This window comes from Ochotona princeps, chromosome 7, assembly GCF_030435755.1.
Source record: "Ochotona princeps isolate mOchPri1 chromosome 7, mOchPri1.hap1, whole genome shotgun sequence".
NCBI classification, from domain to species: domain Eukaryota; kingdom Metazoa; phylum Chordata; class Mammalia; order Lagomorpha; family Ochotonidae; genus Ochotona; species Ochotona princeps.
The window spans coordinates 31591446-31618905 of NC_080838.1; the positions used below are offsets into that span (position 1 = coordinate 31591446).

The 27460-nt window shown below is 39.4% G+C and overlaps 1 protein-coding gene across 1 annotated transcript in view; it reads left to right on the forward strand.

Annotated features, from left to right (window-relative positions):
- Positions 1–5514: 5514 nt before the first annotated feature.
- QRFPR (pyroglutamylated RFamide peptide receptor) overlaps positions 5515–27460 on the forward strand; it is a 35417-nt gene continuing 13471 nt past the window's right edge. Inside the window, exon 1 of the mRNA XM_004594535.2 lies at positions 5515–5869. Coding sequence (XP_004594592.2) covers positions 5530–5869 — 340 coding nt within the window. The 5' untranslated portion in view covers positions 5515–5529. The remainder of the gene's footprint in view (positions 5870–27460) is intronic.

Sequence of the window (27460 nt, forward strand, 5' to 3'; positions counted from 1 at the left end):
GGCAGTGGTTTGACTTCTGTGAAGGCTTTCCTCCCTCCTTGCTCTGTTTTCACAGGGTCTTCCTTCAGCATGTACTTGGAGTGGAAATCAATGGTCTCTATCATCTTACACCCATGTGACCAACAAGTATTGCATTAGATTCCCACTTTCATTACCTCATTTACTTTCATTATTCTAAAGAGCCTTTCTCCCATTACAGCCCTGTAGAAATCAGGGATTCAGTGTATTAATTTTATGTTGACAACATTCAATTCATGGCAATAGCTCTACAGTATAATACTTACACTATTATTTTAATGATAAAGACTAAAGCAATGATGGTGGCAGTAGCAGAGTAGATATGATAACTCCTTTCCATAAAATTTCTCAGTATCTAGAGAAATCAACTTGCATTACAAAAAAAACCCTTCTGTTACAAAAAAACCCCTTCTGTTACAAAATGGGCAGGTTAGATTCCAAAAGAAACAATTCAAATTCTTATGTTGTTGGACTTCTCTTCTGGCAGTAATGAGTGCAATCCTGTGTCTCTTTGCGTGGGGGTTGAATAAAGATCAGTAAGATGAGAACTAAATCGTATCTGGAGTCTCGTAATCTAAAATTTCAGTCTTCCAATTTTAATGAAAAACAGCTCATAATATCAAAAGCCAGCAATATTCCAGCTCCAATGCAGAAAGAGAACTAGTCAACATAAGCACCAAAATGACAGAGTTATTGGAATTAGTTGGTATGAATGTTAAATTTGCTATCATAAAAACATTTCAATAATTGTAAACTTTACAGGAAATCAAATTATAGATTTGACGCAAATAAATAAAATGTTTCAACAAAAAATAATAAAGTAGAAGAAATAAAGAAGCACCAAAAACAAAACTGAGAATTGGGAAATAAAATAATTAAAATATAAAACTCAAGAGATGGGTTCAACATAAGAATGAACAAGAAAGAGGAAAAAATGTGTTCTAAGAGATACAAATACAGAAAGTTTATGGGCACATGTTGTTTTGCATCAGATTAAGCTGCTGTGTTATATTACTGCAGCCCTATTGAAGTCCTCCTATTCTATTGTATTTGCACTCCTACCATTCTTGTGGGGGACAAGGTTGCAGTTCCTGTTTCCGACTTTGGTGTGGCACAATTCTGTTTGTTGTTGCCATTTGGAAGGTTGAAGGAAGTCATTGGTGGGTAGATGGTTTCTCTGTTTCTTTCTTTTAATTGTTTAAATAAATATGAAACTCCTTTTAAAAATGAAAAATAATAAATAAACACAGACATTTCTCAGTCTTGACAACAAGGAAAAAATAGACCTTTCCTGGTTGGGCCAAACCTCAGAAACATATGAGACCTTAAAAAATATTTAACCTTTGTGTCATCAGAATTACAGGAGAAAGGAGAAAGAAGACAGGGTTGAAAAAGTGTTTTTGGGTGAATATAGCATAAAAATTACCAAAATCTGATAAACAGCATAACTGTGGAAGAAACCCAGGAAACCTAAATCCAATAAGTCCCCCTAATTCCCAGGCCTCCCAAAGCAATACCAAGACACATCATGGAAAATTTTGGAAAAGCAGACAATAAAAGTTCCTTGAAAATGTCTTGAAATGTCTTGAAATGACATCTCACCCATGAGAAAAACCCATTGAATGAAGGCATTTCATCTCTGAAACCATGGAAAATAGAAGGAAGTAGATAAACCTTTTTCAAATGCTAAAAAGCAAAGAAAAATGAAAAGGAAAAGGAAAAAAAATCCACTCAGAGTTCTGTACCCAGTGAAAACATACTTAAGAGATGAGGGACATAAAAGGAAATAAAGTTTCTACATTTGATTCAAAGTGGTAAATGTTGACAACAGTGTATGCTGTCATGTAATATTGTCGACATTTTACATATAAAATGCAATAGCTAGAACATTTGTCAGAAAAAAGGTATAGAAATGAACACTCAAACACACAAAGGATAAATCTAAACAGAATGTTAAATGTTCATGTAATTCATAGATATATGGAGAAAAATGTCAGAGAAACAAAAGGCAGTGAGAATAAGCAGAATGTTTACATATTCGCAGACTTGAACTCCAAAATATCAATAATTAGATTAAATGGAACTGCTCTAACTCAAAACTGACATTGGCAGAGTAGTAAAACACATGGACAATGACACAGGATATGCTGCTTGTAAGAACATCACTTAAACTACGGATGGATTGAAAGTTAAAAGGGGAGGGGCAAACATGTTATGCCAATGTTAAAGTAAAACAGCAGTGGCTATATTGCTATGAGATGAAACAAACTTGAAAACAAGGAAACTTATTTTTGACAGAATATTAAATAATGAGTCAAGGCACTAAAAATGCATGTAAGTTCTACAGATGCATTCACTAGCAAAAGAACTGAAATTTATTCAGAACAAAAGTTGACAGAACTTAAAGGAGGAAAGACAAATGAATAAATACACAATAAGACCTGAACAACCCCCTGCCAACAAATAACTGAATTAGTGGACAGGAAATCATCAAGGATACTGAAGAACACAATTGCACCCTCAAGTAAAAGAATCTTTTCATTGAGTTTTCCAACTAAAACAGCAGGATACCAGAATATCTATTTTTTCCTAAATTTCAGCTGCAAGATTCAAATCATCACACAAAGTAGATCACATTTATCTATAATAGTTATGAATACAAATACAATTCCATGTGCAAATGCACCAAGCAATTGCGCTATATCATGTACTATATAATGACATTTCAGTCAACAATGGACCACATATACAATCGTCCTTCGATAAGATTTTAATAGTGTTAAAAATTCATGTTATGTAGTGACATTGTGCCGCTGGAGTTTAGTATCTTAATGCAGTTTTCATATTTTTGTGGTAATCCTGGTGTAGATAAACACACAACACTAATCACTTTTACAAAAATATATCATGCGCAATTATGTATAGTACATATTGCTCAATAACGGCAGTAGGTGATGATGTATTATGCATGATATTTAATGATGACTTATGTATAATACTTCTTCATTTTGAAGTGTATCCCCTATGTCTATAAAAATGTGTAAACCATATATATCTATATAACTAGTGTTTCATGAAGAGGCCAGATTAAAGGGTTGGCCGGTACCACCCAATAATGTGTGTATGAAAATCCAGGTATCTGTGAATACCCAGGTACTGTACAATATTTACACAATTATGAAATTCTTTGGATGCATTTTTCAGAACACATCCACATCATTGAATGATGCATGATTTTAATCAGGTTCAAATCTAACAGAATACATACTGGACTTTGCTGAAAATTAAAAATGTCTGAAAGAAATCAAAGATTAAACTACAGGTGTGTTTCAAAAAGGAATAAATAAAAAGTTGAGTTATGAAAAGATAAGCATGTTGTACTGTAAAAATTTAAATTATGTGCATAGTGTGTGTTTTTTAAATATTATGCACTTCCCATGAACTTTTTGAGGGCCCTGTGCACATGGAGAGACATTCTACTCTTGCATTTGAACACTCAACATGGTTGGGTTGTCAGTTCTCAAAAGTCCCAACAAAGACTGAAGACATTGATGAGTTTATTGTAAAATTGTATGGCTTAATGGCATAAACAAGACAAGAAACGGATAAATAGTTTCTCAAAATTAAAAATCTTATTCTGGGAAAAGTTCCTGGTAAGAGAAAAAATGTGCGACAGACTGGAATAAAATATAATCTGATTGCTTACTTGACAAAGAATTTGGACTTGGTAAATGAGAAGAACCCTTGACTTGACAGCAAATCAACCAGATGAAAGCTGTGTCACTGCCAGAGGTGCTGAGGGGTTAACAGGTGCAGGAGTTCCATTTCATAGCCATTACGGGAAAGCAGAATAAGACCCCAGGGGGGTGTCACTGTACATGTATAAAAAGGCAAAAGGAGATCACAGCACAGAATGCAGCCAGGGTGTGGAGAGGCTGACTCGGAGGCACTGCTGGCAGAATGTTGAAATGGTACAGCCACTCTGGAAAGCACCTTGGTAATTTCTTGAGAATTAAACATAAACATCTCAGGCCAACAACCAGACTTTCCCATGGAAATGAAAACTGTGGGGGCTTGCCTTGGGTGCTGACTTGCTTCCCCAGTGCCCCACTTCCAACCCAGCTTCCGTCCAATGGCCTGGAAAAAGGAGTGGAGGATGTCCCAAGTATCTGAACAGCTGTCACTCATGTAGGAGACCAAGATAGGGCTCCTGATATGATGACAGCCTGACCCAGCCTGGTCGGGTGTGCCATCCCAGGAGTGAGCCAAGGAACAGAAGATGTCTGTCTCTCTCCCGCTCTCTGTAGTTCTGATTTTCTATTCAACCAATAACTCTTTCTTTCAAAAAAGACTGTGAATACAAAACCTTGCACATAATTCTGCATAGCAGGTTTACTTGTAGCAATCCCAAAATGGAAGTAGCCAAAATGTTTGTTAAAGAAATTGTGGTGCTTTCCAGGCAAGAAAAAGCAATAGCTAGTCACGCAGGTAGTAACTGGGATGGATTTAGAGCACATTATGCTGAACGAGAAAATCAGTATCAAAGGGTTACATATGGTTTGATTCCTTTTACGTAATCTTCCGTGGAAAGGTCAGAGATAGAGCGCAGATCAGTCACTGGCTAGAGTTACGGATGATGGAAAGAGGATCAGGTCTGCCTAGAAAGGGGTTGCAGGAGGGGGACACTTGTGGCCTTGTGAGTTTTAGTTTGGATGGTAGTTACATAACATGACGCAGAATAGTGTACTCTCGTTGTACCTATGCGCAACTCGTGGCTCAGCCTTGTGCTGTAGTTAAGGACGATATAACCAGCCAGGGGGTGTCTCGGTGAAGCGTAAGCGAGACCTCAGTGTACTCCTTCTGCAACTTCCTATGTGCAATATATATAGTAATTGCATACAATAGCTGAAATCTCCTTTCTGCCTTAGGTGGCTGCGGCTCTATTATTTCTCAAGAAGTAAAACCACGAGATCCTGGAAGAACCCAATATCCAATATTTCCTCTCCTCCCACCTCCTTTATTTTTCTTGTTATCCCAGAAGCAGAAAGGAGTTGGGCAGTAAAAAGGTGGGTGTGGGGCGCGGAGGCGGTGTCCGCCCTGTGGGAGCCAGGAGCTGAGTGGCCAGAGCCCAGATCAGCCCCACCCTCAGCCGCGCCCAGAGCGAGCCGGCTCCCGCACCGCGTGGCCAGAAGCCTGGCGAACAAGAGGCGCTCCCGGGCTCGCACAGGCGCAGCTCTCGCCTTGGAGAACCAGTGGAGAACTTTTTTTGAACTGCAAGTATTTTTTTATCACTGGGTTGAGTGTGCTGTGATTTGGCTTCCCGCCTCTTTATTGTGGACTGAATCCCATCTCCGCTTTCCTGCTCCCAAACCTCCAGGTGCGTCCAGGAGCCAGGAACCCAGCACGGGAGCGCAGCGGTCTTCCGACTGGTGTCCCCACCGCACATCCCGTGCCTGGACGCGGATGGGCAGACGCAATCCAGGGTTGCAGAAGTCCCGGTGAGCGCGCGGCATGCAGGCGCTCAACATCACTCCGGAACGGTTCTCCAGGCTCCTGCGGGATCACAACCTGACTCGAGAGCAGTTCATCGCGCTGTATCAGCTGCGGCCGCTGGTGTACACGCCGGAGCTGCCCGCGCGTGCCAAACTAGCCTTCGTGCTCACCAGCGTGCTCATCTTTGCCCTGGCGCTCTTTGGCAACTCGCTGGTGGTCTATGTGGTGACCCGCAGCAAGGCCATGCGCACCGTCACCAACATCTTCATCTGCTCCTTGGCGCTCAGCGACCTGCTCATCGCCTTCTTCTGCATCCCGGTCACCATGCTCCAGAACATCTCCGACAACTGGCTGGGGGGTAAGCAGCGTGCCCCACTCCTTCTCTGGGAACTCACGCTTGGGGTCCCAGACAACGCACACAGATCACACGCTTGCCTCTCTAACATTTCTCTGCGTGTCAGATTGATCCTGTGCCCTGTCGTGGAACTTTTCTACCTGCGACCACCTGGAGATAAGATTTGGAGGGAGGGGGGCTGGATGTGGAGGGTTGCTTCTGATTCTGTCCTGCGTTTCATCCTTGTCCCTTAGAGATGCCATTTGGAAACTTTTGGAAAGTTCCCCAGAAGTGAGGTGGGGAGTTGCACCTTTTCCCTCTTATTTTAACTCCGAGTCTCAACATTGCTAGATTCAAACCCCTGCGCTCATGGCCACTATTAAATTAAAAGTAAAATAAAAATATCACAAATAACTTTTAAATGAGATTTAAAAATCCTGTTCCTTTAACTTCCCATTTGCTTGTGTGGCTTCTACAAGGTTTCTTGAATGTGCAAGAATATGTGTTTACACATATTGTTAAGAAGGGTCAATCCTTCTTAACAATCAGATGAATGGAGTCCCATGAGGAAAAGGGATGTGAAATGCTTATTCCCACTTGGTCCGTACAGTACAAGTACGTTTTGGTCTCTCTCCTTAGAAATACACCAGGAGAGAGGCTAGTTTTGCAGTTTGTAAAGAAGGGGTGTGTGGCAGGAATAGATGCTGTGTTCCTCCAAATAATCAACTCTTTTCCAGGACTGCTAAAGTGTGTCCTATTGTAATCCCTGCAGCAGGAGTTTAATCCCAACTCTGCTTCTAGAGTGCCTGGGGGAGGAGCTAGGGGTTGCACCCTATTTGTACAGGCAGGTGAATCCTTGTGGACACACCAAGATTCTCAGCCAACAGTCAGAATGTGAAATGTATTATTCTCCTTCAGGCGTTGTCATTTGCACCCCTCTTCAACTCTCAGGGAGTGCTGCTTACCCCCTGCTCAACTTCGATGGGGGAATTTTCAGGTATTTTCCTTGACATTGCTTTTTTTTTTTTTTTTTAACTTATACTGAGTCACTGATCGTGGATCCAGAGGCTAAAACTCCCGTTCCCGTCTTATCTATCATATAAGTATTTCCCAAGCATTACAGAAGGAGTGCATAGTACTCACTTGACAGTAACTCAGTGTCGCTGTACAGGACTTGTTAGGCACTCAGATGACATCTTGGCATTTGGGCATTTCAAAGTTGCCTGATGTAACCAACTTAATAGAATTAATAGGAAAAAAAAGATTTGGGGTCATTACAAAGAACTTGTAGTTTTGAGGAGGAGGAAGGGGTTTCAGTTGTGAATGTCTGTGAAGACACTGATGCCAAGCCTGTGCACCCTGCTGGCTGACAGTAGCTTCACTGGTAAAGGTGAGCACAGCTGAACAGTGGATCCAAACACCCGGTGATCTACACTGCTTTCACTGCTCAGTCAGTCAACGTTTCTGGGCCTCAGGCTTCCTTAAATGACTGGGTATTAGAGACGTTGGAGTGATGGAGGTGGATATTTAGCCACCACTTGTCCTGAGGTGAGGTACCAAGGGCAGATCACAGAGGGCATCTCAGAGGTTTCAGTCACAAAGTTTTCCTCAAGATTCCATTTCGTGCATTCTCTTTGTGCAGGACATTTCACTTGAGCTTGCAATAATCAAGAAAGGGTAGCATGTTCTTCACATATTTTGTGGGGCTAATGAGAGATAGTGTCAATTCTTCTCACAAATGTTTACCTGGAGTGTCCCGTGTTATCTAGGGCCAGATTCTTAGAATAAACAGTATTTATAAGTTGAGGGGGCAACCCTAAAAATGAAGTTCCAGGGACAAGAGAGAACTTTCAGAAAGCTGGAGTCAGCTATGAGAAGAGAATTGCTTTACATATTATAGGGTAAACTGATAACTACAAAACCACCTTGCTAAATCAGCAAAAAGCAGACAAGGCAAGGTAACTTAAGAGTGAAAATTAGTGCAACATTTATTGTTTTATAAAGCAAAACATTCTACTTTGGGAATGCAGCAATCAATAAAGCACATTTTTGCTCTTGAACGTCTCAGAGAATAGGAGATTCCTCTAGATGAACAAGAATAGATTTTGATAGAGGAGGATCTGTTTGGAAGCATCAGGAAGGCTTCCCCAAAGAGGTGGTGCTTGTTTGAGCTGTTCTTTGAAGAATAACTGAGGCTGTGCTCAGCAGAAAGGAATGGATATATCCAGGGAACAAACCGGAGGTTAAAGAAAAGAAAGAAGATAATGGGTTCTAAGAACACTATGTAAGGCGATTCAGCAACACACAGTTTGTGCCAATGGTGGGGAATGAAGTAGATGAATGTAACTGGTAGGAGAATTTCTATGAAAATTATGTAAAAAGCCCATCTGTCTTCAAGGATGATAAGAAAGAAAAAAAAAAAAAACGGTGAAGACCACCAGGTAGCAGAAGTAGCAAAAGGAAGCCTCTTCCCTTTCCATGAAGGCAGGGTGGGGCATGAGGGGTGTCTAATGTAATTGGTGTGAGTGAGATGACTGTATAGCATTCTCAGAAGTTCCCAAATTTAAAAAAGATTGCAGTTAAGTTTGAGAACCACTGATGGAGTGTAAATGCTGACAGCACTAAGATTCGGTTCACTTTGAAGACTAAAGGAAAGAGTGGACATGCAGTTTTATGTACTGTGGTGACCAACACATGTACCAACTCAGAACAGGCACTGTATTTTAAAGAGGATCAAGGGGCGTTGGAAAGTCTGGGAAGCAGATATTCCAGAACATAGCCTGATATACCTTTGCCAACACCCTTCATCTTTCTGAGTCGCCTGAATTGAATTTAGAAAGGCGTGGAAAAATGAAGATGTGTCAATATAAATATTCAAGAAAAGACTAGAAGCTGTTCTTTTGTGTGGAGCCTGAAACTCCAGTTATTCATAGCAATACCCCCAGAGTTTTGCAGCCTGTTTCACACAGAGCCTGTGACAGATGTGACTGTGTGATGGAGTAGGACATACCCCCCAGCTTCAACTCAACAGAATCCATCTCTCTTTTCAATTTTGTTTTTTTAAAATTCAAAAGTCAAATTTAGTTTTTTGAAAGATTTTGCTCTAAATGACAAATAGGTATCTTACTGGAAGAGAGCAAAGGAAGGAAAGGAAGGGCTTTCAGCATACGCAGCATGAAAAAGCAAGCATGCTCTTAGGAAGTCAGAGGTGAAAAATTGTGAAATGGGCCAGAGGAAATGGCTGAATGTTTCTTTGGTGAAAAGATTGCAATTTTCAGAGGGGGTAGTTTAGAGCAGAAGGCATAACCTGAAGTCTCTTCAGTTCTGTTTTATTGTTGCTTTTTTTTTTTCACAATTTGCAATTGTTATCCTAATTTTCCTTTTTCTGTGACATTTCACAGTTTCTGGGGAAATTCAAATTTGATGAATTTGATGTAGAATCAAAAGTACTGTGAGCCTTAAAAAAATCTTTCAGCAGGAGTGATGAAAGCTACTGATCAAGAATACTTTCTTTAAAGTAGAGAGGTATACACATATATGAAAGAAATCAAAGTGTGGCCCAACAGTGATTGAATTTTGGAAGCAAAACCAGAAATTGTGCTGCAGGGTTAGCCACTGGGTGATGTTCTGTAGAATCTATGCTATGCATTCTTTAGCAAAGAAAATATGTTGTAAGTCGTAAGAACTACTCTGTTCTCTGGAAAGGTGATAGGATGGCAATAACAAAGATGGGATTTGTGGAAAAGTTAACACTTATTTAGAACAGCAACAGTTTACAGTTAAAATAGTGTCAGGAAAGGATTTAGCAATAAGAAAGCCTGAACATTTTCATTGTACACCTGCCATAATGGTAGGGTCATTGGGGGAGACAGTAATGAGGATTTGGGGAAGGGAACCAAAGAGGCAGGGCCACAATGACTCCTACCTGGATGACCTCGACACAGTAATTTCGAGGTGAAATTGCAGGGGACACTCATGTCCCTGCAAGACAGCGGGGACTGTATAGGGAAGACTTGCTGGTCTGTTGGCAGGGGATGCCTGTGGGAGAAAGGTGCTACTTTGAGGCAGTTTCTTGACCCTGTTTTGGGGAGACTGACTGATTCTTATCTCTCTCCTTAGCTTGGCTTCCCACCTTGCTTTCGCTGCAGGCACAGCTATAGGCAGGCGGTGTACAACTGTAAGATAGCTTGTCTATAGCATACTAGTGGTTGTTCCCCATCAAAGCATCCTGTTGCTGTATGGAAATGGGATAAGCCAAGTTAATAATTAAAGTGTAACCCCAGTGGTCCTCTTAGCTTCCAAGTTTCTTGGTTACCTTTGATCGCTAGACCGGAATTTCCCTGAAGAAAGGCACATGAGGCAACCAGGTATGTTTAATGGAGTCTGTCTCGTGTTTCTATTACCCTGAATCCAATGAGCAGGGACTATAAACTTCCTGAGCTGCTTGCTTTTGTCATCAACATTGCTGATGGCCTTCCACCTGGCCAAGATCCTGAAGGAGGATCTCCCAGGATGAAGTTGAGCCTTTCATTATCTAACCTCTCTTGGTCTGGAATAGTGTGAGCATCTGCCTCTCTGCTGCCCTGGCTTTCATAAGTGGGTGCTTCAAAAGTCACATGGGATCATTGGATTTCTTCTTTTTTTAAAAGATGTATTTATTGTTTTTATTGCAAAGTCAGATATACAGAGAGGAGGAAAGACATCGAGGAAGATATTCCGTCCAATAATTCACTCCCCAAGTGACCGCAATGGCTGGTGCTGCGCTGATCCAAAGCCAGGAGCCAGGAACCTCCTCCAGGTCTCCCATGCTGGTGCAGGGTCCCAAGGCTTTGGGCCATTTCCGTTGCTTCCCTAGGCCACAAGCAGGGAGCTAGAAGGAAAGCAGAGCAGCAGTGACATGAACTGATGTGTGTAGGGGAGGCCATTGCTTGAACGTGGAAGGATATACACCTACCAATCATGCTGGCTCTTAATTCCATGTTCCCTGAACTTTCTGATGCACCTATTTTATACTTCAAGGTAGACTAACTCCCCTCATGCTGAGGTTGGGGTCCCTCTCTTCACTGAGCAGTTGTTAGCAGTATGTGAAACGGTTTAAGGGACTTCTTTGCAGTTTTTCATCGTTCTGTCTGCATCTCTAAGAAAGATTAAACAGAAGGTAAACTCATTTTTCACTGTGAAAACTAAGGTTCTCAACAATTAATTCCCAAGTACTGAAGTAACAGCTTGTTGTTTTATCTCTCTTTGTAGAATTACATTTTTTTCTCCCCATTCCTGGGTTTCTGATAAATATATTTCCTGTCATACCAGAAAGACTGTGGAGTTAGCAAGGATAATAGCAATCTTAAGATAACATGTTCTCACATCCTAGGAGAAATAGAAAGTCAGCTTAGCTTAGTGAAACTGAAAACTTATGGTGGCATCAATTCTGGGTCCTAATAATGCTCCGCTATTTCTTACTGTATTAATTTGGTTTTAAGTTAGATGACCTGGTGTCAAATCTGCTCATTAACCATTTGGTCAGAGAAATATATCTGCTGCTGCCCTCTAGTGGTCATTGAAGCAGTAGACACTATGATGAAGATGTCATTTTTTAAAGATAGATTTATTTATTTATTTATTTATCTATTTATTTATGACATTGCCTTATGTCATAAATAGGCTCTGGGATTCCCCCAACCCCTCCTCGTACCCTCTCACCATGGTGGATTCCTCCACCTTGTTGCAGTATTACAGTTCAAATTCAATCAAGATTCTGTCATTGCAAGCATATACCAACCAAAGATCCAGCATCTAATTGTCCAGATACATTCAACGGTTTCTTCAGGAGACCTTCTGTGATTTAAAGGTAGAGCTGGCATTATTATTATTATTTTTATTTGAAGGGCAGATTTTACAGGGATAGAAGAGACAGAAAGAGAAATCTTTCAACCACTGGTTCAGTCCTCAAGTGGCCATAATGGCCAGAGTTGGACTGATCCACAGCCAGGAGCCAGGAGTTTCTTCTGGGTTTCCTACATGAGTGCAATGACCCCAGGACTTGGGCTATTTTATGCTGCTATTTTAAGCAGGGAGCTGGATTGGAAGTGGAGCAGCCAAGACATGAACTGGCATTCATGTGGGATGCCAGCATGACAGATGGATAATTAAGCCATTATTGCCACTGGGGCAGCCCTGAAATGTCAATTAGTTATGTGTCAAACTGTATTTTAAGAATATTAATGCATTTCCATTTCTTATGGTATCCCATTTGATTTCATTCTGCAGTTTATGGTATTTATGAAATTTTTTACCTACAGAATCTCACTACAAAGTTCTTTTAGTGCATATATGAGAAGATATTGCAGAAGTTTTCCTTGTGGAATAGAGAAGCATTTAATATCTGTACATCTTGAAACTGGTAAATGCAGTGTAAATTTAGGACAATTATTTTTTTTCTCATCTGTAAACTTAGGGAAAGTGTGTTTGCCTTCGACGGCTGTTGTGAGAATTGATGAGACAGCATTTAGCAGGTATACAGTAAAGAAAAGCTATAATTGTTGTTTACAGTTTCAAAACCACTGTCCAAGGGTTGGTTCAGGGGCTCAACAGGCTAATTCTCCTCTGCAAAGTGCCAGCATCCCATATGGATACCGGTTCTATTCCTGGATGCTTCACTTTGTTTTTGTTTGTTTGTTTGTTTTGTTTTTGTTTGTAAGATTTATTTATTTTTATTGGGAAGGTGGATATACAGAGAGGAGGAGAGACAGAGAGGAAGATCTTCCATCCGATGGCTCATTTTCTAAGTGGCTGCAATGGCTGGAGCTGAGCCAATCCGAAGCCAGGAGCCTACAGCCTCCTCCAGGTCTCCCACGTGGGTGCAGGGTCCCAAGACTTTTGGCCATCCTCGACTGCTTTCCCAGGGCACAACAGGGAGCTGGATGGGAAGCATGGCACCCATATGTGATCCCGGCGCATTCAAGGTGATGACTTTAACCACTACGCTATTGCGCCGGGCCCAGGATCCTTCACTTTGGATCCAGCTTCCTGCTGGTGGTCTGGGAGGACAGAAGAGGATAACTCAGGTCCTTGGGCCCTGCTACCCATGTGGGAGACCTGGAGGAAGCTCTGGCTTCTGGCTTCAGATTAGACCAGCTCTGGTTGTTGTGGCCATTTGGGGGAGTGGACCAGTGGAGAAAAAGCTCTCTTCTCCCTGTAAATCAACTTTTCAAATAATTTTTTTTTTAGATTTATTCATTTTATTACAGCCAGATATACACAGAGGAGGAGAGACAGAGAGGAAGATCTTCTGTCCGATGTTTCACTCCCCAAGTGAGCCGCAACATTTGGATTTATTTCCTGTGTATCCTCATCATATTCCCTTGTGTTATTCTAAGACGGAGGAATTCAGTTGGCTCAGATTTGGGGTCCAGCATGATTGAATCAGAAAAGGGCTGGAGGGCTGTTCAAGTTAAACACTTCAGCAATGCTGATGAGAAAATGCAGTCCTTAGGTTGATGTGATTGCCATGTGACAAAGGATGTAGTTTTGAATTTCCTTAGGAACTCCTTGAACGCTGCAAAACGTACTAGGCTTTCATGGAGTTCAGAGAGGCTCATTGATGGCTTATTTTTAAAATGGCATATAATTCTGCAGTTATTACAGGAACAGTTCTCCTTGATAAGGTTACAAATTATGAATTTATTTTAATAACACTAGTAGACTTTTCCTGTCAGCTGGAGTAGTCCAAGTTGAACTTGCTGGTATCCTTACAGAGCCTTGCTTTAAATATTCTTTCTTTCTTTTTTTTAGTTGTCCTTTTTCACCCCTTCTATTTTATTGTTAATTTTAATTTTATGGCACAATTCCATAGGCTCTGGGATTTTCCTTAACCCCTTCCCAAATTCTCCCCTCACCCAACTTATTTCCCCCATATTATTACAATTGTATAGTCCTTCATAGATAATCACAAATCCATCATTCTGCTATTTAAGTGTGACCAGACATTGACGGTGCAGACAGTGGCAGAGTCCAGCATCCTGTTGTCAGGATATATCCAACAGTTTCATTGACAGTCCTTTGATTTGGATGCATCTCTGCTTCCAAACAAATGTTGTTTCTTGTAATATTTAGACTCATTCTTTTTCACAGAAACATCTAGTTCACTACCATTGTTGAAAAGATTGCTTCATTGTTTTGCCTTGACCCCTTTATCCATGGTCTGTTAACTGTCCTACTGTGCTCTTGGCTCCCTTCCATTGGTGTATTGAACTGTTCTTTCCATATTGTGCTGATGACTATAATCCACCTTAAAGGTAGTTAGGTAGCCTCAGTTTCCTTCCTTCCCCTTTGCCCCTTCATGTTGACTGTACTGAGTCTCTCACGCCTCCATATAAATTCTTGGATCCGTATGCTGATGTCCAGAAAATCCAAAACTTGCTAGCACTTTGTCTCATAAGAAGAATCGTTGAGGCAACTCTGTCTTCTCTTTGTTTTTTTCTCTGTGGATGGGTGTGTAGTAAACATATTTTTTTTTAAAGAGAACTGAATAAAAATACACTATTTCCCATCAGTTTCAGGAAATCTTAACTTAACAGATGTCCCTGACAGGTGGGAAAGTGACTATATAAGAAAGGAATTTGATATTCCTTATTTAAAAGCTGTAAGGAAATTTCTAATGGAAAAACTAATCAACAAACTTAGGAGCCCAAACTGTGTACTGGCTGTGTGGGCTCTGCATGGCTCTTGTACATTTTTGCCATCAGGCTCCGCTGTGACTTTTTTGTTTAAAAAATTTGTGATCCATAAAGTTAAATACAATAAATTGTTCTTCCATTGGCTGGTGGCAGATATCTTATTTTGTATCAAACAATACTGATTCCTTGTGTTTTGAAGAGGAAATAAGAGCTTGGTGTGGGAGGCAAAGGAGAAAGGACCTTAAGAAAACAAAAGGTACTCCTTTGCTAACAGTTTTGTTTCCAGCACATCACATCATAGGTCAAGTGGTCTGCGTGCTGGCTTGTGGCCCATTACCTTGGTGACAAAAATATTTGGGCGTAGGAAATGAAGTTCCCTAGAGGCAAAACAGAAAGTCTCTTGTGCACTTTTTTTTTTTTTTTTTGCTACAGGAGCCAGCACCATGAGCATCACATGGAACATTCTTAGATATATTCTCATCAGAAGGCAGGCATTATGTATTGACCGGTTAAATCACTGTTTGCAACACTGGCATCACTTATCAGAGCACTGGTTCAATCCCCCTCCAGCTCCCTGCTGATGCATTCGGGAAGATAGGATTGTTTGGGCTCCTCCTCCCCACATGGGAGGTCAAATGGAGTTTCGGACTCCTGACTTCAGCTTGGATCAGCCCTGGCCAATGTGCCCTTTTAGAAACTAAAACAACAGATGAAAAATTCTTATTAGTTTCTTTGTGTTTATCTATGCTTCTGTGTTAAAATAAATAAGTCCAAATTGCTTTTTAAAGAAATACTCTCTGGTAGCAAATCAGACCTAACAAATCAGAGCCTTTATTTTAACGAAACTCCCCCAGGGATCCACTTACACAGTAAGCTTGAGACTCACTGGTCAGTAATAGAGCATTGCTGTGTTTCATTTTTGCTTCCCAAGAACATAGGGGTAAATTAGCGTGACCATGGTAATAGACCACTACTGAACATTTTCATAAACAGATACACTTGGCTAATATATTTCTTTCTGATTATCTTTGTACCATATAGGCAGGCCCTGTGAAAATCAATACCTTAGGCTATTAAATCTTCTTTTCCCACTTAATCATTGTATCAAGGGAGGCACTGAATTTAGAATATGGTCATGTTTATGTGTCTGCTCAACTTATTGATGATCAAAATCTGCATGACTCACATCAAGTGGCTCAAACTTTGCTCAATGTTAATTCAGGTTTTTGAAAGCATTTATCATCATTTTCAGATTATATTTTCCCCTAATTACAGTAAAACTGAATGCTTTTTTTCTATTTCTATAGCCTGTGCCTGCATTTTCAGGTTGAAATCCTGGAATATGATTGTCCATGTGCATGCTCTGGGATTTGCTTTTAATAGAATTTCATTCATTTGCTTATGTATTTATTCCTTTACACATTCAAGTACTGCTTATTAAATGCCCAGTGTAGTCCAGGTGCTATGTTGACCTTGAGTATGAGGGTGAAATGGAACACACCATTTATTGGGTAGAGTTCTGGAACATTGACAGCTGGTTTTCAGGAAAATGCAGATGGTTCTGTATGCCTGAAGCTTGCCATAGCGGGAAGTGATGAGGGGTGAAGGTGGAGAGAAAAGACTTAGGTCAGGCAGAGCCTCAATGCTAAGGAGTTTGAACTTTGTTCTGGAGTAGAGAGCCCTACTCTAAGGCAATCTATGAGTAAATCACGAAGGCATACGGTGACTTCACGGTTTTAAAAACCTGAACAGATACATCACACTTGCATGTACGTGTGTGTGTAATGATTGTGGTCAAAAGCATATGAGGAAGTGAAGATGCATTGTAGTATGCTTCTCTATTGCTGCATAAAAGAGGACTCCCAATATAACTGTCAAATACACCTTGACAATATGATGATAGATTTTCTGTGATTGCCTTTACCTGCAATGCCATGATACGCTTAAATAGCAGAATGTTGGACTTGTGACTGTTGCTAAAGGACTACACTATTGTAGTAATACGACAGAAAACAGTGGTTGGGGAGAATGGGGAGGGATAATGGGGTGGTGGAGGGGGCATCCCTATAACCTATAAAACTGTAGCATGGAAAATAATATAAATAATAATACTACTAATGAATTTTACAGCAGTGCCACGATTTCAAGGGGAATCAGGCTATACTGGTCTGAATGATCAGAAGCAACTTAAATGCATGCAACCTCAGCAGTGCTGTGATCATGGCCCACTGCCACTCCGTATGGTGGATAATAAGCAATAGATGACATTCTGGCTGTTGGCCTCCATCACAGCTTCCCTATCGTCATGTCTCAACTCCAATGTAGCATTTTATGTTTTTGTTTTTTTCAAAAGGGATGGTTTGACTAAATTATCAATGTTTGTATTCAAACAGAACTCCTTGGAATGCTACTTTGTAATCATGTGTTTTTTGTGGGATTTTTTTTTTTTCTTTTTAGTGTCTGATTTCCTTCCAGGAAGAGGAGCAAGGAGTGTGTATTGTTTGCACAACCTATAGGCAAAGAGTCTATGAGTGAGAGAACAACTGCATACCTGAATAAGAATACACACACACTATATAAAATGAAAAAAAAAATTAGTGTGACAGACTAAGAATGTCCCCCTTCTGAGAGCTTTCAGTCCTTGCAATCAGAAGAAGTGTTAGGAAGTTTTAAATGAAGACATTCTCCCCAAGTCATTTTCCATCCTGGAACGTCTTTAGCTTTGCTGCATAATAAAATCACTTGGAATTTTTGGAACTACTTAGGCTGATGGAACACACCACAAGTTAGAATTTCCCAGAATGTGATCTAGAAATGAGTTTCTCTGAAAGCTTGTCTGATTTTTCTAACATGTAATTTGAGAAAAGTAACTAAAAGGTCCCAGAATCTGATCCTAGCTATTGGAATTCCTGGTGCACACCTGTTCTTTGAAACACAGTCTAAATATCCTTCTGGCAATAACTGCTGGAAGCTTAACTCACATGGAATCTTACCATCAGCAAGGATAGACTGGCTTCAAGTCCTGATTATAGCTGTAGAGTAAGCCCCTTTCACCTTAGCTTTTTGCAAAATATTTTGTGTGCTATTTTCTCTTTTTCCCCTGCATTCTTTATTTTCTTATTCTTGTTTTCAAACCCTCTGGGAGCTCAGATTCATGGGGTTAAATTAATAATATGCTTTTATTGTCTGAATATTAGTCCTCTTACTACACACACACACACACACACATTTAAAAATCCTCGGGCCCGGCGGCGTGGCCTAGCGGCGAAAGTCCTCGCCTTGAAAGCCCCGGGATCCCAGATGGGTGCCGGTTCTAATCCCGGCAACTCCACTTCCCATCCAGCTCCCTGCTTGTGGCCTGGGAAAGCAGTCGAGGACGGCCCAATGCATTGGGACCCTGCACCCACGTGGGAGACCTGGAGGAGGTTCCTGGTTCCTGGCTTCGGATCGGTGCACATCGGCCCATTGCAGCTCACTTGGGGAGTGAATCATCGGACGGAGGATCTTCCTCTCTGTCTCTCCTGTCTGTATATCTGGCTGTAATAAAATGAATAAATCTTTAAAATAAATAAATAAATAAAAATCCTCATTCCTGCATTGCTCTCTCCCTCCCTGCCTCAGAGTGGCTGCCAATATGTGTTTACTATGTACCTTTACTGTTTTTACATCCTTTTCATGTATGCTGTGTAGGTATTCATTTCCAGTTTGTTAGTGCTTTCTTTTCTTTTCTTTTTTTAATCTTTAAAAGAGTTATTTATTTTTATAGCAAAGTCATACATACAGAGAAGAGGAGAGACAGAGAGTATGATTTTTTGTGCAATGATTCACTTCCCAAGCGGCCACAATGGTTGGAGCTGAGCCAATCTAAAACCAGTAGCCCAGAGCCTCTTTCGGGTCTACTGTGTGGGTACAGGGTCCCAAGGCTTTGGGCTGTCCCTGACTGCTCTCCCAGGCCACAAGCAGGGAGCTGGATGGGAAACAGGGCTGCCAATATGTGATCCTGGCTCATTCAAGGTGAGGACGTTAGCTGCTAGGCTACTGCTCTGGGCCCCTTGGTGCTTTATTTTCTAAGCACAAAACTTCCAGCACACCTACAAGCAACTAATCTTTGACAATGAACTGAAATCGAACTGGAGAAAGGACAGTCTCCTCTGCAAACGAAAATTGGATCTACATGTGTGAAAGTATAAATCACGAAGTATAAACACAGTATGGAATGCTACTCCACCCTAAAAGGAATGTTATCTTTTCTTTTGCAGCAGAATGGAAGCCACTGCAAACCATTATACTTAATGAAATAAGCCATTTTTCAAAGTCATAGATGTCATGATTTCTCTCACATATGGTGGTTAAGATAGGATATAAAAAATGAATGGGAATGTCATTTTGGGATAGGATTGTTGTTTTTAGCCTTTGTTTATTTTCCTGTGGACCTGGGCTATTTCTACTTCTTGCTCAAAATTATGATTTGTACTTATTTAAGCCTGTAAATATAGAGATGATGAAATTATGTCTTAGCAAATCAGATAAAGACACAGAGGGAGGGATGGAAGGAGGAAGAGGGCAAAGTAAAAAGAGGAGTGAAGGAAGTGGGGCTTTTTTCTTGGAATTGTAGCTATGAATGCATAAATCCCTTTCTCTTTATATTAATAAAACTATTTACAAACATCTTCCATTTTTTGTTTGAAAGACAGAGGAGTGAGAGAGAGAGTGAGCAAGCCAGCAAGCCCCATCTGCTGGCTCATTACTCCAAATTTCCCCCAAAAATCAAATCTCAGCCAACTTGAATCCAAGAACTCAAGCTGCAGCTCCCACATGCATGGCAAAGACCCAGGTACTTGAGTCATCACCTTATGCCTCCCAAAATGTGCATTAATGGAAAACCTGGATTTGGAGCAGCACTGGGACTTGATCTTTGATTTGTAATGTGGGCATCTTAACTACCTCTCCAGAATTATTGTTCTTAACAATTTTGTTGCTATACTTATCTAATAATCTTATGATTACCTGGTAACTTAACCAGTTAGACACCACCTTAGAACATGTTATAGGAATCATAGCTCTTTATTTCTCCATATATAAGTACAAAGCAGCTATTCTCTATACAACCTAGAAGCAGTTAATCATTTCTCACTTACAGCATCTCTTTATTGCACACTCCCTTCCAATTGTGTGAGCTACTTTGAAACATTTCTAGAAATCTATTTCCTCACTAATAATCTCATAGAAAATGTCCCCCACTCTTTTGGCCTTTTTTGAGTTAATTTAGTTATGTATGGACTTGATCATTCCAGCTGCATTTAAAAATAATCCTGCCAGCTTTTTAAAGTAATCTACAAGGGTTTTTGTTGCTGTTATGCTAATATTACGTACTATCTTAGAGATAATAAACATATTTGCAGTAAGTCACTATGGAATATTAAATCATGTTAATTCTATGTGTTAAGACAAAATGGTCCTTTGAATATGCCTACGTCCCAGGCCCTACAACTTATTACTGTGTAACCTTACACGGCAGAGGAGACTTTGCTGATATGAGTAAGTAGTTTGAAATATCTAGGTAAACTCAGTGTGATTACAAGAATCTTTATGAAAAAATGGAATGAGTGTCTGTAGCAGACAAAGAGATGTGATGGCCATTAAGGTGTCAGGGTGATGCAGCTTCGTGAGCTAAGGAATGTGGACAACACCTAGAAACTGGAGAAAGTAAAGAAGTGGGTTCTCTCTTGGAACACGGATGGAATGAAGCCCTGTTGCTACATTTAAAATATTTGGCCTACACAGATGATACGATTTTTTGTTTTAAGATATGTGAACTAGGATAATTGTTATAGCAGCTTGCTTTGTGCTTGAGTGTGAAATAACTCACATTTTGTAGTTCTGTTTGATATAAACATGAAGCTAATTTGTTCAGTTATTGGACGAGCATTTACTTCAGTGAAGGTTAAGGCTACAGAGTTCCTTTTATATTAACTGATACATTTTCTGGTGGCGTGGGCAGAGGGGGATGAATGTGGTAAAGCACCGTTTGCGGTACTTGTAACTTGTATCACATCGCAGTGTCTCTGTATGCTGACTATTCAAGTCCCATATGGGAGAATTTGAGTTTCCAGCTCCAGACTTTAGTCTCATTTGCTGCTTACTGTTATAGGTATCAGTAGAGCAAACTAGCAAGTGAGAAATCTTTTTCCTCTATTGGTCTCTTCTCTCTGTCCTTTAAAAACACTGATGAATCTTCCTCATTGCTTATGCTGTTTGAATTTAACTTCTAGTCCATATTATCCTCCTTAATCTAGATAAAAATCAATGCAAAAAATGAAAGTTCTTTAGTTCAACATCAGAGAATTATGGTGAACATCAAGGTCTATTATGTTCAATGTCTTAAATGTGTCCTAAAATTTGCATATTTTTATCAAAATAGAAACTTTAACTATGTGTATGTATATTGATGAATGTTTCTTCTTACCATTGAATTTAATTTTGTCTGGTATTTATGGCCTTTGAAAATTGTTTTATGGTTTTTATTATATTGGTACTTTGTAGTTCATCAATATCCGTTTACAGTTCTATGTTTCACACTACCTTATATTAATTGGGAATTATCATACTTGTATTTTTGGGTAAGAAGAGCTGAGTGAATAAACTATATTAATAATTCTCTGTATTAGGTCTTCTATAGAAAATACCTTTGTAATGCATTTTTTTGCCCATTGATTTTCAAATTCAAAAAATCTTCTCTACTGCCCATCCTGACCGTTTCAACATCTTCCCTAGTTGGTAATTAATCCATCATTATTACATAATGCATGATTTTAACATTCTGAACATAATGAACTGTTATTTTTGGTTTCTTCATTATTGCTCTAATGTTTAATGTAAGATAATTTTATTCCATTATTTGAAAGTCTAATTTTGTTCTCAGTAGAGAGTGCAAAGCAAAAAAAAAGTAGCATTTTTAGTTGTCATAAAAATGAAAAATAAAAGAAAAATTTAAAATAAGCCTGATCTTATTCTGGTGAACTTGTTTTATGGCAAGTCATATGCATGGAGACAATTCTCATCATGTGATTCAAGGAAGCACTCTAAAGAGAACTTCAGAAAACTTCCCTATAAACCACAAAAGTTTTCATTTTCATTCATTCTAAATCCAAGCTTTCCTTTTGACAACTGTAGCTCATACACACAGAGCAGTCTTTGATGTTCTCCCATTCTTAAATATGCTAGGATAGTTAAGGATTGTCAGAAGAAGAAAGCTTTTCTGAGAATAAAACAGACAGCTGAAACCTTGAATGTACATAGTATTTAGATATGAGAACTTAGAAAGAAGCTCATATCTGGAAGAAAATTTTTTCATTTACCTTCCAAGCTTCTACAATAAACACAACTTCCAACACAAGCAAAAAAAAAAGTTACTATTTATATAACAAAAATGTGTGCTTTCAACATAAGATGATGGATACCCAAAATATCAAGTGATAGTCCAAACACAGTTGATAGCACATTACGTTTACAAATAGTTGTTTTGAAAAATATGGATGGTGTTGGTCCAAGTATATGTGTTCCGTATGTTGGTGATACTTATGCAAGGGCCGCATTATTTGAGTCATTTGGGGGCCATTCTGTGAAGCTCATGACTTTCACAAGGAAGGCTATCTATAAGAAGAATTTACAGAAGATGTGGGATAACACTTTAAATGTCATGCTAAGACACTGGCAAGTACTAATATATTTGGAATATCACTCTGAATAAAGCCATACATAGAAATAATATGAAAAGCATTTAAGCAAACTACTGTTGATGAAAATATTTGTGAGCCACACAGGTACAATGATATACATTATCCTTGAACTTGGTGGGCTATGATTGCATGATGTGTTTTGGAGCAACACGCTGGGAATTCTATAAGCACAATTTGAGAGCAAATAAACCTCAACTTTACATTTTTTTTCCTTGCCTTAGCATGAAAATGATAATCCCTGCCAGTTTCTGTGCTTCATAGTCTGACTAATATTGCCCTTTTGCCACCTACCGCACCCATAACATCACCTTCCACAAGTAATGAGTATGACTGTATTTTAGCCTTCCTTTCATTTCAACTTCCTTCAGATTTCCAATCTGCTCTTTTCTCTATAAATTATAGGTTATTCCAAATAATGGTTTTGTCTTTCTAGAAAATTTTGCCTGTGTTTTTAAGCTGTATATCTTTGGTTCTGGTTTGCTATGCCGTGGGAGAAGTGTATTTAATGTGCAGCATAGAAACTATACACGTTATGGATGCAGAGCAACAAACCTAGAAATGACTTGAAAATAATCTCCTGACTTTTTGCGAACAGTGGCTTGAGTTATAAACATTCAGTATACTTAATTATAGTGTTCTTTTCTTATTTATGCTTAATAAAATCTATTAGGAGTTAATTTGATATTTGAACATAATGTAAAATTGGCAACATGTATCCATTTTTCAAATAGAGCGTCTCATTTTTCAAATAGAGCATCTCATTTTCAGGAATTGTCTGCTGATAATAAGTAGGCAGATTTCTGGGCTTTAGAAAATATTGACCTAGTAGATTAAGTACAAGCTTCTGCAAGAAGACACAGCTTAATATTTTTCTAATATAATTTCATTTTATGACACAGTTTGTTAGGCTCTGGGATTCCCCCAATCCCCCAATCCCTCCCCATGCCCTTCCCCCATGGTGGATTCCTAAACCTTGTGGCAGTATTACAGTTCAAATCCAGTCATGATTCCTTCATTGCAAGCATGTACCAGCAAAGAGTCCAGCATCTGATTGTCCAGATAAATTCAACAGTTTCTTGGGGAGACTATCTCTAGTCTCAAAGTAGTCCTGCAGAATATCATCCTGCCCAATGAAAAGCCACAACATAACATCACCAACAATTTACAACACTATGAAGTTAATTGACATGGTATTGAGTGACCAATATGTTAGAAAATGCAATTTCTTATCCACATCCTGTGACTACTCCATTGACATTTCAATTTTAGTTTATACACAACCAGCTGCTATACACCTTAAAATGGCTATAGGGTACAATTCAGCTGTCTCGTGTCTATTTCCATTTTTATATTTAGCAGTTTATAATGTTGAAGCACAATTTTTACTGAACTTGGCGAATTTTAGGATAGTTCAAACTGTCTTATAACTCTAACAAGGCATATGTCAACCACTGAGGCATAGAACAGTTTTACTAAGGGTGTTCAGAGAAATCTTCAATACCCCAGTGAGGAGTAACTAATCTTTGTGTCCTACCTAGTAAGGCTTATGTGAGTCCAAGCTGACCGTTTCCTGTCTGGTTCTAAGCTTTCCTTATTGGTCTCTATCTAATCTAATTTTTTTGGGGGGGGGGAGGTCTCCAGAGCGATCCTGATGGTCCTTGCAAGAGAGGATGCGGATCCAAAGTTGGAACTAAGTAAGGACCAGAGAAAGCTCCTCTCCTGAGTCCTGAGGGGAGTTTACTGTTCTTCCATTTCTGAGGTCCACTCAGGGCTCCTGGCTGTTGTTTCAATGACATTAGATCCTGTGAGGAAGGATCTGGGCATCTTCCATCCCATGTGGGAGATCCGAAAGGGGGTGGATGACCTCAGAGTTCTTGGCCTACGAGGGCACTCCAATTCCCTGTGGTCTCCTTGGCAGTTGGGATATAGCCCTTGGTGCCCATACTGATAGTCCTTGGTGAGGATCCAAGAGCCTCCTCCTGTCCTCCTGCTCCAGCTTAATATTCACAGGTTAATATTAAGAAAAAACTTTCAAAGTAAAAATATGGTTGTTCAAATCATACACAAATTAGAACTATTGGAAAATATGAAAAGAAAGTCTCTGTGTTGCTGGATAAAAAATTTTATGCCATCAAAAAAGTAATAATAAAGAAGAAGTGTTATCTTAGGTGAACAATCCAAGAATCACAACATTTAATTAGTAGAAGTTTCTAAAAAGATAAAGAAAATTACGGAGATTGAGGAGTGAGAAGTCTCCAAATTGAAAAGGCATGCAAAGAAGCTGTAAGAGTAAAAAAGGACATATATCTGAACACAGTCTCATGCCATGTCTAGATTCCAGTTACAAAGAAATCAGTAGACAATCCCAAATGATAAATGAGTTTATTTTTAAGAGAGCAACTATCAGTTGGACAGTATACTCATGTTAGCACTAATAGTGGATGCTGGAAGTGAACTAAGACAATTTTTAAAATTTTAAAGATGGTAATGAAATGCATACGTAGCATAAAAGTAAACTGAGAAATACAAGACATGAAATTAGGGAAATATCGGAGAAGTTCATTGCAAATGTATTTAAATCATGTAGCTGTCAGGCAGGCACTAAATGCAAAACACACACTGAATTTATCCAAATTGGGAGTTAGTGATCTTCTCAAAGGAGACATAGTGGGATTAATTGCAAGCTGTATGCATGGATAGTAGCTTTCCACTATGTTCAATACTGATGAGTTTCCTGGGATGGAAATTGCTTGCTTTGGTTTACAGTTTGCAGGCTCACAGTGCAAACAGTGGCCCCATTAATGATTTCTGCTGGGAACTGGCCACAGTAAAACAGATGCAGAAGAAGGAAGCCACCAAGAGCCAGGAAGAAGAGAGACATGGGGAGCACTTGTGGCTAACTCTCATCCAAGGGCAAGCAAGCCCCAGTATCATACTCACTCCAGGATCCACCTCCTAGAAGCCTAGTATGATCAGGTCCACAATTCAATTCTATTCACGGTTGCCATTAATTCATAGACTGTTGGCACAAGATGTTGGAGTTTCAATGTCTGCATGAGTTTGGCAAGCCAAGTCCCATTCAATTCATAACAGTATTTCACATTAAAGTTGAAATGTAATAGTCAAGATGAAGATGATAGAATAGCTAACAATAATGAGTGGATTTTCCCATAGTAGGCACTGTCCTAAACACACTGATTGGTCTCGTTTATTTATGGAGCAGGTTGTTGACATCTGTATTCTATTGTTGAGGAAACTGGAGACATACTAAAGAAAGGTGATTTACTTTCTGTCACACAATTAGCAAATGATGCATGGATCCAAGACTCAAAGCCAAACACCCCATTTTGAGCGCTCATACTCTAAACTACTATACCATCATGTAGAAAGTATGCTGCTTTCAGCTGGAAGAAATGCAACCCAAATTTAAACAAAAATATAGAAGTCATATTGAACAGAATAAGCATATTAAAATGATACAGCTTAGAGTATCAGGTAAATTAGTAGGATCTTGTCTATGAAATCAATGAAAAGGAAATGTATTTAGAAAGAAAACTATTGGTGTTGTAATTTATAATCATGGTGATGAAAATGTTGCTTATAGTTCCAATCTTTTATAGTTAAAATGTAAGCCAAGTGAAGAAAATGTTATATGATCATAGAATAAATGGAAAATCTGTCATTCTTGAAAGAACAAATATCAAAGTATCACTTTAAGAAGTTTAGGGGAGGGCCGGATGCGATAGCCCAGTAGCTAAAGTTCTTGCCTTACACACACAGGGATCCCATATGGGTGTCAGTTCGTGACCCAGAGGCTCTGCCTCCCATCTGGCTCCCTGCCTGTGGTCTGGAAGAGCAGTAGAGGATCGCCCAAGGCCTTGGGACACTGCACCTGCGTGGGAGACCAAGAGAAAGCTCCTGGCTCCTGGCTCCAGATCATCTCAGCTCTGCTGTTGTAGCCACTTGCGGAGTGAACCCGTGTATGGAAGATCTTCCTCTCTGTCCCTCCTCCTCTCTGTATATCTGACTTTGCAATAAAAACAAATAAATCTTTCTTAAAGAATGTATAGGGGAGGAAGTTAGCCAAAAAAAAAGAAACAAAGAGGAAGTATCATTATACAATAGGGACTGATTAAATAATTTGGTATTGATTAATGAATAAAGTTTTAGTATAAATTATATATAATATAGAAATAATGGGAGTTTTGTCAAAAGGGGAAAGTAACATCCAAGAATTTAAGAAATATATCCTCATCAAAATTTTGATGATTTTATTTTAGCTTTGTTTTTTTCTATTATTTTAATTTTTTATTTTTCAAAATTTTTTTATTTTTTTTTATTTTTTATTTTTTTATTTTTTATTTTTCAAAAATTCAAAGTAAAATATATTTTATGAAAAAGCCATGCATTTTAAAATGTTTGCAACAAAATAAACCTATATTTTAATTCCATTTTGTATAGATATGTCTAAGTACCCTGACAGAGCATTAGTCATGGCTTGTATAACAATTTCAGTTTTGTCTGTATTTCATGTATCAACTCTCCCACTGACCAGATGTGGTTGAGGGGATGTGAATAGATTCAAATTTGGTAAACATACTCATTATCGCTAAGATGGTTGGCACACAAGGGAATATCCAAGAAACGTAAAGAGTCGATAATAAAAAGGCATCTGCTTAAGTTTCTGGGAACTCAGCTGTTCACTGCAGATAAATCACATTCTAGAACATTTAAGGAACTTGGATATCTGATCAAGGAAACACTGCCAGTAATTATCTAAAGTTGGTTGGAGATGTTAGAAATAACAAGTTGGGCAAATGTCTGGATTTTCTGTGCAGGTAAGATGACGGATGATAGAACTGCAGGTTGGCCAACAATTCTGAAGTGAGTAACTAAACAGATGGTCTGTGACCTTGTAGACAAGAAAGCTCCCTTGTAGCATGGGTGCATTAGGTTAAGTGAGAGTGAGTAATGGAGAGGACTGAAATCAGACAGCTTGGCCTCTGGCACTCCTCCTGTCAGTTCATGGTTGTGCAGACCTGACTGTGCGATCTAACGCCTTTGAACTGCAAGGTCTTTATCTTGAAATTAAGGCAATTAAATCAGATGTCCCTTAATGCTCAGATTAGTCACAGGGAACATGTTAGCCTGTGTGCAATAAACTTACCTCAGTTCTTTTGTTAGGCTGCCTGGTGATGAGA